This window comes from Sinocyclocheilus rhinocerous, unplaced genomic scaffold, assembly GCF_001515625.1.
Source record: "Sinocyclocheilus rhinocerous isolate Xijiao unplaced genomic scaffold, SAMN03320098_v1.1 scaffold484, whole genome shotgun sequence".
Taxonomy (NCBI): Eukaryota; Metazoa; Chordata; class Actinopteri; order Cypriniformes; family Cyprinidae; genus Sinocyclocheilus; species Sinocyclocheilus rhinocerous.
Genome location: NW_015658063.1, coordinates 672720 through 688134, shown reverse-complemented (window position 1 = coordinate 688134; position 15415 = coordinate 672720). Strand labels below are relative to the sequence as shown.

The window sequence follows — 15415 nt, the reverse complement described above, 5'->3', positions numbered from 1 at the left end:
ATTTCTACTTTGGATAAAAGCATCTGCCAAGTGAATAAATGTACAACTTTCTCTCCATTCCCAGCTAACTCCATCAAGGTGGAGCTGTATAGTGACGAGGAGGCAGGTGGTGCTCCACTGGCGGAAAGGAGAGTTGGGGAGAAGGATGAAAGATGGAAAGATGAAAAGGGCGAGTTGACAGAAGATGGTGGTGTGGAGATGGTCGGAGGTACACAAGGGCAGGCTGGGAGCGGCTGCGGGGAGATGGCCAGCTCTGAGCCCGCATCCCCAGGTCCCATTCGGCTGCCCAATGGGAAACTTAAATGTGACATATGTGGGATGATTTGCATTGGACCCAATGTTCTAATGGTGCACAAGCGCAGCCATACAGGTAAGTGTTTCTTGACTAACTCTTGACAAAAAAAGATCAAACGTATTTAAAAATGTTAGCTTGAAAATATGTGCTGCTGTTTTTTTGGGCCGGTGGGAAAACTGGTAGTCTTGGTCTCGGTAGGTGAGCGGCCATTCCAATGTAACCAGTGTGGGGCCTCCTTCACTCAGAAGGGCAACTTGCTTCGTCACATCAAGCTCCATTCTGGCGAGAAACCCTTCAAATGCCCCTTTTGTAACTACGCCTGTCGCCGCCGTGACGCCCTGACAGGACACCTCCGCACCCACTCCGGTGAGCCTTTGTGGTTTGAGAGAGGCCATTTGCGAGAAATAAAGAGAAGGAAGGAGAGAGAACTTTGTGGCTGGAAAAGTGTGTGGGATGGAAAAAGCCTTTTGATTTGCCACAGAGCAGAAATTAATGTAGTCAAGGTCATTTTAACCTCTTTCTCCTTTAATGCAAGTGGTGATTATTTTGCTGCCTAGAACTTTGCTAAACTTCCTTTTAAACCTGTTGCTCTACTAAGCAGACTAATAAGTGTGAATAAGACCTCATCGATCGGTTATGCAATCAAGCTAAAGACAACAAAATTCAGCGGTCTAGTATGACATTTAGAGTATTATGAAAACAGGATATCCTGCTTGTGTTTTGAATGATGAAGAGCATTCACCTGTAGTGCCTAAGTAAGGTCCTTTGAATGAGGATGCAGATATTCAGAGAAATTACTTAGTAATGAATTTCTCCGAAATGACGCACATCTCTAAAGCTGAATGGACAGATGCGGTCTGTAGGTTTTCCTATTCTACAAACGTCATAGATGAGCAGCGTGTCATTTCGTTTTTGGAGAAATTGTGACAAGGGAAATTCTGCGGTCTGATGAATCCTGTACCAGTCATTACATTATTCATATTTAATAATTATATTGGAAATATTATTATATTATACAGTATCTCACAGAAGTGAGTACACTCCTCACATTTTTGTAAATATTTTATTATATCTTTTCATGTGACAACACTGAAGAAATGACACTTTGCTACAATGTAAAGTAGTGAGTGTATAGCTTGTATAACAGTGTAAATTTGCTGTCCCTTCAAAATAACTCAACACACAGCCATTAATGTCTAAACCGTTGGCCACAAAAGTGAGTACACCCCTAAGTGAAAATATCCAAACTGGGCCCAAAGTGTCAATATTTTGTGTGGCCACCATTATTTTCCAGCACTGCCTTAACCCTCTTGGGCATGGAGTTCACCAGAGCTTCACAGGTTGCCACTGGAGTCCTCTTCCACTCCTCCGTGATGTCGTCATGGAGGAGTGGAACCAGTTTTATGCAGCTCCGTTTAACATCAATCTTTCTATTGCTGTTTCTGCTATTACCACAAAGTGCGCACTTTCAAACCATTCCAGAGTATGAAATGTTTCCCCAGCTGTATCTCAAGCATGTAAAACTAACAGGCTGACCCCCCACCCCTTCAACCTCTGCAGCAATGCTGGCAGCACTCATACGTCTATTTCCCAAACACAACCTCTGGATATGACGCTGAGCACGTGCACTCAACTTATTTGGTCGACCATGGCGAGGCCTGTTCTGAGTGGAACCTGTCCTGTTAAACTGCTGTATGGTCTTGGCCACCGTGCTGCAGCTCAGTTTCAGGGTCTTGGCAATCTTCTTATAGCCTACGCCATCTTTATGTAGAGCAACAATTCTTTTTTTCAGATCCTCAGAGAGTTCTTTGCCATGAGGTGCCATGTTGAACTTCCAGTGACCAGTATGAGAGAGTGAGAGCGATAACACCAAATTTAACCAGTGTTGCCAACTAGCTAAAACTGGTAGCTAAATGTCACTAGATGACATCACAATGGCAAATTCACTGATCTATATAAAGATGAACGTAGATCTTTGGGCAAGATGAGAACTTAGATAAGGTTTGTCCAAGAAGTTGCTATATTTGTCCCTAAACTTTTGAAAAATCTCAAAAGGGGCGGGGAAGTAGCTAAATCTAGCTACAAAGTAGCTAAATTGGCAACACTGTTTGGTTGGTATTCTGTCTCTATACGTTAAAATAAACCTACCATAAAAATTACAGACCCTTCATTTCTTTGTAAGTGGGCAAACTTACCAAATCAGCAGGGGATCAAATAAATATTTTCCCCACTGTATATATAAAATAATCATACAATATTCTGATATGCATGTTGGAAATGATAACAATAAAATAAAGATAAAATAATAAAAGTATAATAATAATTATTTATTTATTAATATTAAAATATGCATGACAAACTGAATTTATATCAATATAATGTTCTGATAGGACAGGTGGTTTTAAGGGTAGTGGGTGCTAATGTAATACAATTTTGATAAAACCAAGAGAAAATCAAATGAAATTACACTTTTGTGTTAAAAACATTACCATGATTAATTATCTGATTAATTTCAAAGTGCAAAATGCTGCTATTTCGAAAAAATAGGGGCAAATAAAGTCATTAATAGTGTTGTCACGACACCAAAATTTCAGTATTCGGTACCAATACTAGTGAAAATCCACGTTTCTTGGTACCAATTTCGGTACCAAAGCAAAACACAAAAACATGCTAATTAAAAAAATTGACTATACTTTCATTTGATCCAAACTGTGTACATACTTAATTTTAAAGGGCTTTTAAAACCTTCTAGAGATATTTAGCCAAGAATAACAACTAACTAAGTTAGCTAAAAATAACAAAAATTTAATAATGTTGTAAAAATTTAATAAAAAAAAAAAAAAAAGTGCTGCACTCACAAACGCTGCTCAGGCATTACAGGCAAGATGAAATGAAAATGACATCCATAATTTTCTGAAGACAGTCGGTTTGACAACACTAGTCATTAGTCTTTTAAGTCCCATTATATAGCAGCAGGAACTCACATATATGTAGTGTCTGTCTCCAGACAGCGTATGATCAAGAAGATAGAGGAGAGGGGATCCGGGATGTCCCCAAGCATCACACACGGAGATTTGGCCCCTGACATGATGTCATCCACGAAACTCAACATGGTCTCTGTGAAAAGGAGAAGACTTTAGCACGCACGCACACACACACACACACACACACACACACATATAAACACAAGCTTACAGGACCTAATAACCCGTTTTGATGTCCTATGTTTTTAGGCCACCAAACCATTTAAAACAAACTGTTTGTTTGTTTAGTTTTAAGTGTCTCTAATCAAGTATGATTAATGATATGTCATTAGGAGACAACCATGCATGCGCAGGGAAAACAAACATCAGCAAAACAGCCCCATCTTCTCAGGAAAGCTTCCGCAATGGGAACACAGGACGCTGTTTTGCATGAGGATTTCCCTCACCCTGAAAACCCCTGCCTGATTCTGACCCAATGCTATGAAAACAAGTGTTTCCCTACTTCCCCTGGTCAGTGGAACACGCTAGAACCTTCCAGAGATGGAGACCCTGTGGTTTGGACATTTCGACCGGAGAAGATGTCAGTGGTTTGATTTCACACGAGACGCGTGACCCAGATCGAGAAGGATTTGGAGAGGATCTGTAAAGAGGAGTGGATCAAAATCCCTCCTGAGATGTGTGAAAACCTGGTGACCATCTTACCTCTGTGCTTGCCAACAAGGGTTTCTGCACCAAGTACTAAGTCATGTTTTGCTTGGGGATCAAATACTTATTTCACTTACTGAAATGCAAATCAATTTCTAACCTTTATATAATGTGTTTTTTCTGGATTTTTTGGTTGGTATTCTGTCTCTATACGTTAAAATAAACCTACCATAAAAATTACAGACCCTTCATTTCTTTGTAAGTGGGCAAACTTACCAAATCAGCAGGGGATCAAATAAATATTTTCCCCACTGTATATATAAAATAATCATACAATATTCTGATATGCATGTTGGAAATGATAACAATAAAATAAAGATAAAATAATAAAAGTATAATAATAATTATTTATTTATTAATATTAAAATATGCATGACAAACTGAATTTATATCAATATAATGTTCTGATAGGACAGGTGGTTTTAAGGGTAGTGGGTGCTAATGTAATACAATTTTGATAAAACCAAGAGAAAATCAAATGAAATTACACTTTTGTGTTAAAAACATTACCATGATTAATTATCTGATTAATTTCAAAGTGCAAAATGCTGCTATTTCGAAAAAATAGGGGCAAATAAAGTCATTAATAGTGTTGTCACGACACCAAAATTTCAGTATTCGGTACCAATACTAGTGAAAATCCACGTTTCTTGGTACCAATTTCGGTACCAAAGCAAAACACAAAAACATGCTAATTAAAAAAATTGACTATACTTTCATTTGATCCAAACTGTGTACATACTTAATTTTAAAGGGCTTTTAAAACCTTCTAGAGATATTTAGCCAAGAATAACAACTAACTAAGTTAGCTAAAAATAACAAAAATTTAATAATGTTGTAAAAATTTAATAAAAAAAAAAAAAAAAGTGCTGCACTCACAAACGCTGCTCAGGCATTACAGGCAAGATGAAATGAAAATGACATCCATAATTTTCTGAAGACAGTCGGTTTGACAACACTAGTCATTAGTCTTTTAAGTCCCATTATATAGCAGCAGGAACTCACATATATGTAGTGTCTGTCTCCAGACAGCGTATGATCAAGAAGATAGAGGAGAGGGGATCCGGGATGTCCCCAAGCATCACACACGGAGATTTGGCCCCTGACATGATGTCATCCACGAAACTCAACATGGTCTCTGTGAAAAGGAGAAGACTTTGTTTAGCACGCACACACACACACACACACACACACACACATATAAACACAAGCTTACAGGACCTAATAACCCGTTTTGATGTCCTATGTTTTTAGGCCACCAAACCATTTAAAACAAACTGTTTGTTTGTTTAGTTTTAAGTGTCTCTAATCAAGTATGATTAATGATATGTCATTAGGAGACAACCATGCATGCGCAGGGAAAACAAACATCAGCAAAACAGCCCCATCTTCTCAGGAAAGCTTCCGCAATGGGAACACAGGACGCTGTTTTGCATGAGGATTTCCCTCACCCTGAAAACCCCTGCCTGATTCTGACCCAATGCTATGAAAACAAGTGTTTCCCTACTTCCCCTGGTCAGTGGAACACGCTAGAACCTTCCAGAGATGGAGACCCTGTGGTTTGGACATTTCGACCGGAGAAGATGTCAGTGGTTTGATTTCACACGAGACGCGTGACCCAGATCGAGCTATGAGTGTCTGCCATCTAAAACCAAATAAAGAGCCCATACAGAAGTAACCTGTGGAGCTGATGTGTTTTGCCTTTCTTATTAAGAAGTGGACGGGAAGACTGTTTGCCCAGGTGGCCTGCATGCGTCATAGGACATGAGCACGGGGGCCTCGTGTGCCTTTCATAGCAAAGAGAAACCTCCCATCTGTGGATGGGGAACCTTTTAAAAGTGGTGGTCACCCTGCTTGTCTTCCTGGAGGCTTCCTCTTCAAAAATACCAGGCTTCTGAGAACACGATGCCAGGATAAACGCGGAGGGGATACGAGTGTGTATGATTATGTGCTTGCTGTCACCAGTAAGTATTTACAGTGCTTATGGAGTAGAGAGTCGAGGAACACGTGCGCTGACGTTAATGAAAAGTGACATTGTGAGGGACTGCAGCAGTTCAGGTCATATTTATCCAGTCAAACACAGTTCCACCAACAACAAGCTCTAACATCTCTGTTTTATGTCGAAAAAATGTGAAATGTTGTAAAAAGGCAATAAACTTTGATGTGTGTGGAAAATTTTGCAAGTGTGTTTTTATGAGATATAAATTGTGTACCATTTATGAACTGAGGAGCACATGATGTTTTAAGATTATTTATGGGGGACTTTTTTGTGGGAATACTGAAAGGCAACAGTGGAGTAGGAAGTGCCTTGGCTGCTCACTGTTTTTTTTTTCTTACCATGTTAAAATAATTACATTTATATGGAAGCCCATTTTCGCCACAGGATAAAATAATTAAAAAGGTAATTGTGACTTTTTATCTCATAATTTGGATTTACATCTCAAAAGATTCTGCTTTGCTATTTGCTGATTTTAGTTTCCGACATCAAATAAATAATACAAAATATAACTGTGACTTCTTAGAATTGTGAGTTAACATTTAGCAATTCTGACTTTGTATCTCACAATTTATTTCTCACCAATCTGAGTATATTTCTCACAATTCTGACTTTTTTCTTAGAGTTGTGAGAAAAAAGTTTGAACTATGAGATAAAAAGTCACAAATACCTTTTATTTGGCTTCCAATAATTTAATTTAATTTAATTTAATTTAAAGGGTTGGTTCATTGCATTATCACTTTTTTAACGTTAGTTAGTGTGTAATGTTGCTGTTTGAGCATAAACAATATCTGCAAAGTTACGAAGCTGAAAGTTCAATGCAAACGGAGATATCGTCTTTTAAAATTCTGGCAGTTTAATGCCTACAAAAACGGACTACAACGAGTTACTTCCCGGGTTCATGGACATCACAAACCCAGATAAACCCCGCCCTCGGGAAAAGGCAGCAAAGGGGGCGAGGCCATGCTGCGCTGCTTTAGAGAAGAGGAAGAGAAAACTAGAGGTGCAGGTAAAAATCTATTCATACATTTTGGTTTTTAAAAAGCCTAAAGATTCTAATGGATTCACAAGTTTCAAAATCAATGTTCTAAAGCAGCGGTTCTTAATACTGTTCCTCGGGTCCCCCTGTCTGCATCTCTCTCTCTCATTCAGCTCAGCTCCAACAATGAACTGTTACAATTATACACTTATTTTCACATAGCTAAGAGAAGCATTAAACATGGACGCGCTTTCAGTTGCCGTACTGTATTAAAGCTTTAATCAGGATAAAACTGTATATTAAAAGCTAACATAAGCAGTAGCATTTACAAATAACACCATATCTAAAAGTATGAGACAACAACAAACAAAAAACATAGGCCTAACATTAAAAGCCGTGCTTGCACAGGTTCTGCACGATCCTCTTCAATAATATCCTCTGCTTCTCAATCGGGCTCAAAATGATAAGCGATATTAACGACGCCGTTGTTTACAATACAACCAGAGCACATGCCGCTGAGGTGAGGGGCAATATATATATATTGTGTAGTTCTCAGTAAACAACACAGAAGGGGGAAATTTAGGACTTGAAATGTATGATTTTTCTACTGAAGATGATAAAGACAATTTCTTTAGAAAGGAAGGTAAATCATGCAATAAAAGAATAGCATTATGGTGACCAAACTAATATTGCCAGTATAATTAAAGTTCATTATCCTTACCTTGTTTAACAGCTTAGCTTAACACTTTAAAAAATTTTTTTGGGCTCATTCTCATTCTCTCCATTTTAAGTGTCATCATGCACTGGCATGAAAAAGGGAAAAAGGTTTCCAATAAAACGTCCACGTAACTAAAGCCATCAGTATCAACTGTGAGCAGTGTTTCCATAAGACACTGCAACAAATGTGCTCCTTGACACTTTAACTCTCTTTGACAAATGGTGATATGAAAATAATATAAGCTAAATAAAAAAAAAATACCTATCAAGATATCCCCACCTCTTTATCAATCTAAAGCTTTGTCTGACAATCGTTACAAGTACAGGTGTCTGGCAAATACAGCTGAATTTATACTCTTTCATCATGTTCCATTCTCATGCCTCAGTCCCATTTTTTAACGGGAAAGACCTGGGTTGACATGACCACACTACGATGCCTGGCTGCCCTCTGTTAAACTTCCATGGGCTTTGACCAAAAACCATCTCTGATTCTCATTACCTTGTTAAAACATCAAGGCCCAGCCAGGTAAAGGATCCCAACCTATCCAAAAGAATTTGTGAGACATTTTGGAGGAGAATCACCCACAATGTTGAAGAAATTATACACGTAAGTCCAATGCAAATCAAAAACTTCTATATGCAAAAACTTCTACATTTCATTAAAAAAGAAAACACAAACAAAAACATCCATTTGCTGAAGGGAACATGTCTACCAAGTGAATCAAAACATGAAAATGTCAGAACATGACTTTACACAGCACATTGGAAAGCACTGAAGATGACACCTGGCTTGCTCAATCTATTGTTTTGGCAGAAAGAAACTTTTCAAATTTATAAACAGTTCAAACATGTGAAAGCACTTTGACGTGGTCTTGCCTGCTTCTCTGTATACAGAGAATAATACATGTGGTGGGTGAAGATTTATTTGGGAATACCCTGTCCTAGTATGACCTCATTTAGGGATTGGACAACATGCCAATTAATGTCCCTCTGATTTATCCGGAATTAAAGAAAAATAAATGGCATGGTTAAATTTACGGAAAAACACTCAACTAAAGCATTTATTGTTTTAAGCAGATGTTGGTAGTGAAAGAACAAAATATATAATGCATTTTCATAAAAGATCTGGCATCATATATATAAAAAACAGCCAACCAACAGGACGAATAAAAGATGTTATCTTAGAGTGCATAACATTTTCAGCAGTTCAAGGCAAGACCCTTCTGTCAACATCTGAGCCAAAGACAACATTCCTCAAACGACTTCTATATTCAGCCTCAGAAACATCAATACCTTGATGTAAGTATCAGATTCGTGCATTACTGAAACAAGATAAACCAACTGCGGATAAAAAGAGAACATAAACCTTGATTGAAATACACGTGTATGGTAAACACTGAGCCATGGTGTACAAAAATATTTATTTTGCCTATGAAATACAGAGGATTCCATTAAAAACATACACAGGCAACAGCTGTGAATTGTGAGCTGTGACATGTGAGCTGCTAGTGTTTTGAGCCTCAAGCTTTTCCACAATGTTTGCCATATGTCTCCTCTAAACTGATTTGTTGCTACTTAGACACATAGACATTACTGTTTCTCCCCTGCGGTGAACCAGGAAGCTGAATGTGTATAACTTAAACCAAAGGAAAGAGAATATAGAATTATATTAGAGATAAGGATAGAAGGAAGGAAGGAAGCAAGGAAGGCAAACAAAAATAAAAATAAAAGGTTTATATTAGAGAATTGGGGGAGTGATAAAGGAAAGAAGGGAGGGTGGAAGGAAGGAAGGAAGTTGAAAGAAAGAAAGAAAGAAAGAAAGAAAGAAAAAGAGAGGACAGAAATTTCTGATGCCCTTTGCCACACATACAGAGGGAACTTTATTTCTACCAACTCATATAAAAATACAACTACAATCTCCAAAAAAAAAAGAAAAAGCAATAAAGAAAAGAAAGCTTCTATTAGACTTAGGGAACAGCCTGACCACACATATAGAGGATCTTTTGTTTCTGTTGAACAGGTAAACATTTCAATTAAACAACTCCAAATCCATCACAGGAGCAGCTCCGTATCCAAAGAGCTGGAAGTTTTACCAGTTCCATTAAACAGCAACGCTCTGGTACCAAACACACGTGGCAGCCCGGCAAAGTACTTCACAAACAACATCTGGCCTTCGTTGTCTACTTTGATGAACAGAGAACGAGCGATGGATAACAATGGTTTGTAATGTATCAATTCTTGGCATTTCCTCCACAAAAATGATTAACAGACTCGATCTCCCACGTGGAACATATTGTCTTCTTCGACGAAAAGAGGATATAAAAGGTTAATTGTAGCAGAGGAAAGGTGGGTGTTAGCGCTATGCAGAGTTTACTTGGATGGGAGTGAAAATGAAAACTCTTTAATCTGCTTTCATTTTCGTGCAAAGAGCTTTTGATATAGACGCTACACTTGCCATCTACGTCATAGCGCTGCTAAGAGCTTAGCTGCCGCTCAGCTTTGATTAAATTGTGATACATGCTCTTTCCTACAATTTGATATACTCCCACACTTGACCGCAACAAACAGGTGATAACACTTAGCCTTCATGTGCTGTAAAGGTAAGAAAATGCCTGGAAGACATGTTTATATACTGAACGTGACTAAAGGTCGACCACACCAAAGAAAGCCCTAAACAATTTCAGTGAGCGCAGAATGAGAAAATACGAAGAACACATTTGAAAGCACGAGCTGGTCCAAAACAAAATACAGCGATCAGTCCTCTTTAACAGATTATAAAACATATACAGTAGGACAAGTACATTTACTCTACTCACACTACATTTTTTGGAAGGTAATGGTACTTTTACTTGAGTATATTTTTTCAGTACTCTTTCCACCACTGGTAACAATCACACCCACTAATAATAAAAACTGCAAACCTGCAATACTAATCATAAAATCACGACACATAATCAAAGACGTAACCAAATGTCCAAAATTGTAGGAGAACCAAATGTAAGTTAGATTCTGATATTGAAAAACTATATGACCACACACAAACTAATTTATAATAAAGAATCAACTTTATTTGAATACTATCACTGAATGCCGCAGAATTTGCTAAAATTTAATTTACTTATCCTCAGGCCATCCAAGATGTAGAAGAGTTTGTTTCTTCATCGGAACAGATTTTGAAAAATTTAGCATTACATCACTCACTCAACAATGGATCATCTGCAGTGAATGGGTGCCGTCAGAATGAGAGTCCAGACAGCTCATAAAAACATCACAATAATCCACAAGTAATCCACATCAATCGACATCTTGCAAAACAAAAACCTGTGTGTTTGTAATAAATCCATTATTATTTTTTAACTTTAAACCATTGCTTCCGCTAAAATATGGATAGAGTCCTCTATACATAATATTGCGTTCTCCAGTCAAAAAATCAGCTTGTATGAATCAGGAGAGAAATATGCACAGATCAAGCATAGTTCACAAACAAAAACAGTCCAAATTTTTTTTAAATGCTAAATTTCTCCTTATCTGTTCAGATTAAGAAATAATCTCATCTACATCATGGATGTAACTTAATTTTTACAAAAAAAATGTTTGGGGTGAACTGTTCCATTAAAGATGTAATAATGTATAATTTCATATTAAAGGGTTAGTTCACCCAAAAATGAAAATTAGCCCATAAATTACTCACCCTCAAGTCATCCTAGGTGTATATGACTTTCTTCTTTCAGACGAATCCAGTCGGAGTTATATAAAAAATTGTCTTTGATCTTTCAAGCTGTTTAATGCCACTCAGCGGGTGTTGCATGCATCAGTCCAAAAGAAGTTAAATAAAAAGCGCCCATCCATAAAAAAAAGTGTCTCACACATATCCATATTCAAAACGTAATAATCACTTTAATCTAGCTTGCGCACTCCGGGGGGTGAACAAAGGCCTCCTGTAGCAAATCGATGCGTTTTTGTAAGACAAATATCCATATTCAAAACGCATGTAGCTTGCACCAACAGTTGTACATGGAAGCAGTTCCGGGCGGATGATGCATGAGGTCGGCGTTGCGCATACGCCGCTCTGAAGTGACGAACGCGGAAGTGCAGGGGAGAGATCAAAACAAAAGCATGCGCAACGCTGACCTCATTCGTCATCCGCCCGGAACTGCTTCCGTTTACAACTGTTGGCGCAAGCTACATTAAAGTGATTATTACGCTTTGAATATGGATATTTTTCTTACAAAAACGCATCGATTCGCTGCGCAGACTCCGGTCCCAAATCAGTGCAATATGGCCACACCCTGTTGGGACAATGGTGGCTTCACTTTTCTTCAATGAAAGAGATTGAAGGTGCGTCGTCCATCTTTTTTTACAGTCTATGATACAGGCACGTAGCGCGTGTGCGTGCTTCGGGTGTACAAGCTCAGAAAAAGCGCACGTCAGAACAGCGCGCGAATGAAACGTTTAACCGGCAAGGCTTTAAAGCACATGCAAATAATGTACTTTTGTGACTGCGAATAAGTGCAGTGTCCCGTGAGAGTAACTCTACCGCTGAGTTAACTGATGTCGCTTGTACAGTATATTGAGACGGAAACGCCAGAACTGCAGCTGATAGAATGTACGCTGTAGCATGATATTACGATATTTCTTCAAAAGCAGATCGTGGAGACATTTTTTTCGTCCATGATCAAAAATTGTCATATCGCACACCCCTAGCTCAAACCACCTTAATTTCTGTTAAATCTGTAGATCAGCAACTGTACATCATAAAATCATCTGCCTGGATAGAAATCTTAAGGCCCTCGAGTTCCTGTAACAGGTCAGTAAGATTAAAAAATAAAGAAAAAGTAATTTAAAGGGTTAGTTCACCCAAACGGAGGTCTTACAGGTTTGGATTGGAACGACATGAGGGTGAGTAATTAATGACAGAATTAAATTAAATTAATCATCAGTGACAGAAAAGATATTTCTAATGTTACAAAGAATATCTATTTCAAATAAATTCTATTCTTTTGAAATTTCGGTTCAATAAGAATAATAAGAAGACATCTTGAGCACCAAATCAGCATATTATAATGCTTTGTGAAGAATCATGTGACACTGAAGACTGGAGTAATGGAATAAACATTCTCAGACACACATACAGTAAAGGTGCAAATGTAAAAGCACCCACCCAAACGAAAACAGCTCATAACACAGTGTTAAATGCCTGTCCAAAAGTATGTGCACACACAGACACCCAGATTTGTGGGAGTATGAGTGGATCAGTGCCAGCTTCCGCAGTGCACCTGCTCAGGCTCCAGAACCTGACCCCGCTCACAGACACAGAGTGAGATCATCCTCCAGGATCCGTGCTACGGAAACATTCCTTAGGAGTGAAACTGTGTCTTCCACCTATTCGGGAAAAACATTGCCTTCATTTTTTTTTTCAGAAGCTTTTGTTTTGCCTGCTGCTTGGAGGCAAGGTCCCTCTGCTTTACTAGGGGAAGTGTGGCACCCGGTTCTTTATGCTACCCCGTGGGAGAGAGTGTGTGTGTTTATGGGTAGGATGTTATGTCCCTATGACCCTCGAGTAAACCCGGCTGTTATTGTGCGATCAAAGTCCTGACATCAGTCTGGCGGGGAAAGCTGTTTGTTTTCACAGCGTGTCTGGTCGGGGTGAGATGACTGAAGGCAGACTTCCCATTTACTCGGTTCACACACCATGAGAGAGAAAAGCACATGCTATGATGTCACGTTGTGTGCCTGATTCCAATTAAGTGCTCTATTAGCATGCAAAGCTGGCAAAGGCTCACGGTGTGTGCTATTGCTATATTATCAATGGGTTCACTCTCACTCACACACTCAGATTTCTTAAACTCCTAACATGTCCAGTAAACACTTTAAAATCCAAATCAAGTCAGATTTTACAGGAATAGTTCACCCACAATGAAAATTCTGTTATTATTTGCTTAACCTCAGACAAAAGTGAAATCAGCCACAAGGTAAGATGAGCCACATCTAGTTTCTAGGCAACCATACTGTACACAAAATAAAGCACTGGACATCATTTTCAGGAAGAGACATTGTATATGTGGTGAAGGAAATCGTATGGCAAATGTGGTTATGTCATTTATGTGCAAAAATGTGATTTTTCCCTTTCCAAGTGAATTCCGTGCAGTTACAATAATTTACAGAAAACTGACGTAGGAGCATTTTTAGGCACTTATGAATTTAGTTTCGCTCTCTACTAAAAATTAAACAGTAATTTGGTAACCCAACATTCACTGGGACACTGGGACATTTCTCAAAATATCTTCTTTTAAGTTTCACTGAAAAAAGTAAGTAATACAGGTTTGGAATGACAAGAGGGTGAGTAAATGATCACAGAATTTTCATTTCTTGGTGAACTTTCCTTTTGAGTCAGGCAAATGAAATGGTCATTTGTTAACAAGGACGTCCATGCTTTGTGAGCTATTAGCACAGACATGTCAAACAAATCCTGGTAAAACATAAACAGGGAATTGTAATGACTTGCAACGTGAGTAGCAAGTTACAGTCTCTTGTTTTTGTGCAGCAAATGAAGGACAGCCTTGTACGAGTTAAGAAAATCCCTCATATGTTTCCTGAAAATCGGATTAGGTTTCCTGAAAATCGGATTAGGAGTACATTCTGAACCTTCCAGAAAAGGCTGAAAAGTTGCTAATTCTGGCCACCTTTAAATCGGAGGCTTGTAAAGAACAAGATGTTACCTTTCCGGATAAAGAGGAAAATAAAAAGAAACACCCATACATATCTGGCTTGGAGTAAGACATCTACGATAATCTCCTCATCAATCTCATTTTCACAATTCCACATTTGGACTTGATATAACATGATGTTCTTTTCAGCTTTAACAGCCACGACGTGTCTGAAGTCTAACTTGGACAGGGCAACAACAGAGGTGGAGGAGGACAGGCAATGGGCATGGCTTTAAAGTAAAAGAGGGGAATGGATGAAGATAGAGGAACATATAACAGGGAAGCCAAAGGCTGTCATGGTGCAAACACAGTTTGGGACTCCGCACTATATTTGGTAAAAGAACCGCTAAAGTGGGAGGACATGTGTTCTGCATCAGTCTCTTTTATAGAGCTAATGATACAGGTGTAAGCCTGAAATCATTTACATATAAACAAGGGCATAGCAACCATTATAACAGGGGGGAAATGATCATTATATTTCAGGAGTTTCATTTTGCTTGGCTGCAGTTCCAGAGTAGCCTGTCACATAAATAAAATGACTTCAAGACCAAACAGAAGCATTATCTAAAAGATTGCATTGTCAAATCACACGCAGCAGAGTTTTCAATTCTCGCTCTCTTTCACTTTCTCTATCTCTCTCCCCCACTAATATACATGTATAACACAATATTTAAAATTTATATATATTTTTTAAGAGACTTTTAAAAATAACATTTACAAAAAAATCTTTTAAAGGGGTCATATGATGTGATTTCAATTTTTCCTTTCTCTTTGGAGTGTTACAAGCTCTTGGTGCATAAAGAAGATCTGTAAAGTTGCAAAGACTAAAGTCTCAAATCCAAAGAGATATTCTTTATAAAAGTTAAGAGTCAACCACGCCTACCTAAAACGGCTCGTTCTAACACGCCCCCACATACCTACGTCACGATCTGGGAAAATTTGCATAACGCCGCCCAAATGTTAACGCAAAGAAAGAAGGCGTAACTTTAATTCTCACTGTAGTATTGTTGTTGCCGCAGCCATGTCATGAAG

The 15415-nt window shown here is 38.4% G+C and overlaps 1 protein-coding gene across 3 annotated transcripts in view; it reads right to left on the bottom strand.

The window, feature by feature from the left end:
* Window positions 1–15415, bottom strand: part of astn1 (astrotactin 1) — a 253618-nt gene that overhangs the window by 10930 nt on the left and 227273 nt on the right. For all 3 annotated transcript variants that reach the window (XM_016530291.1, XM_016530292.1, XM_016530294.1), the window contains one exon: window positions 4990–5122. In XM_016530291.1, the coding sequence (XP_016385777.1) occupies window positions 4990–5122 (133 nt within the window). The remainder of the gene's footprint in view (window positions 1–4989; window positions 5123–15415) is intronic.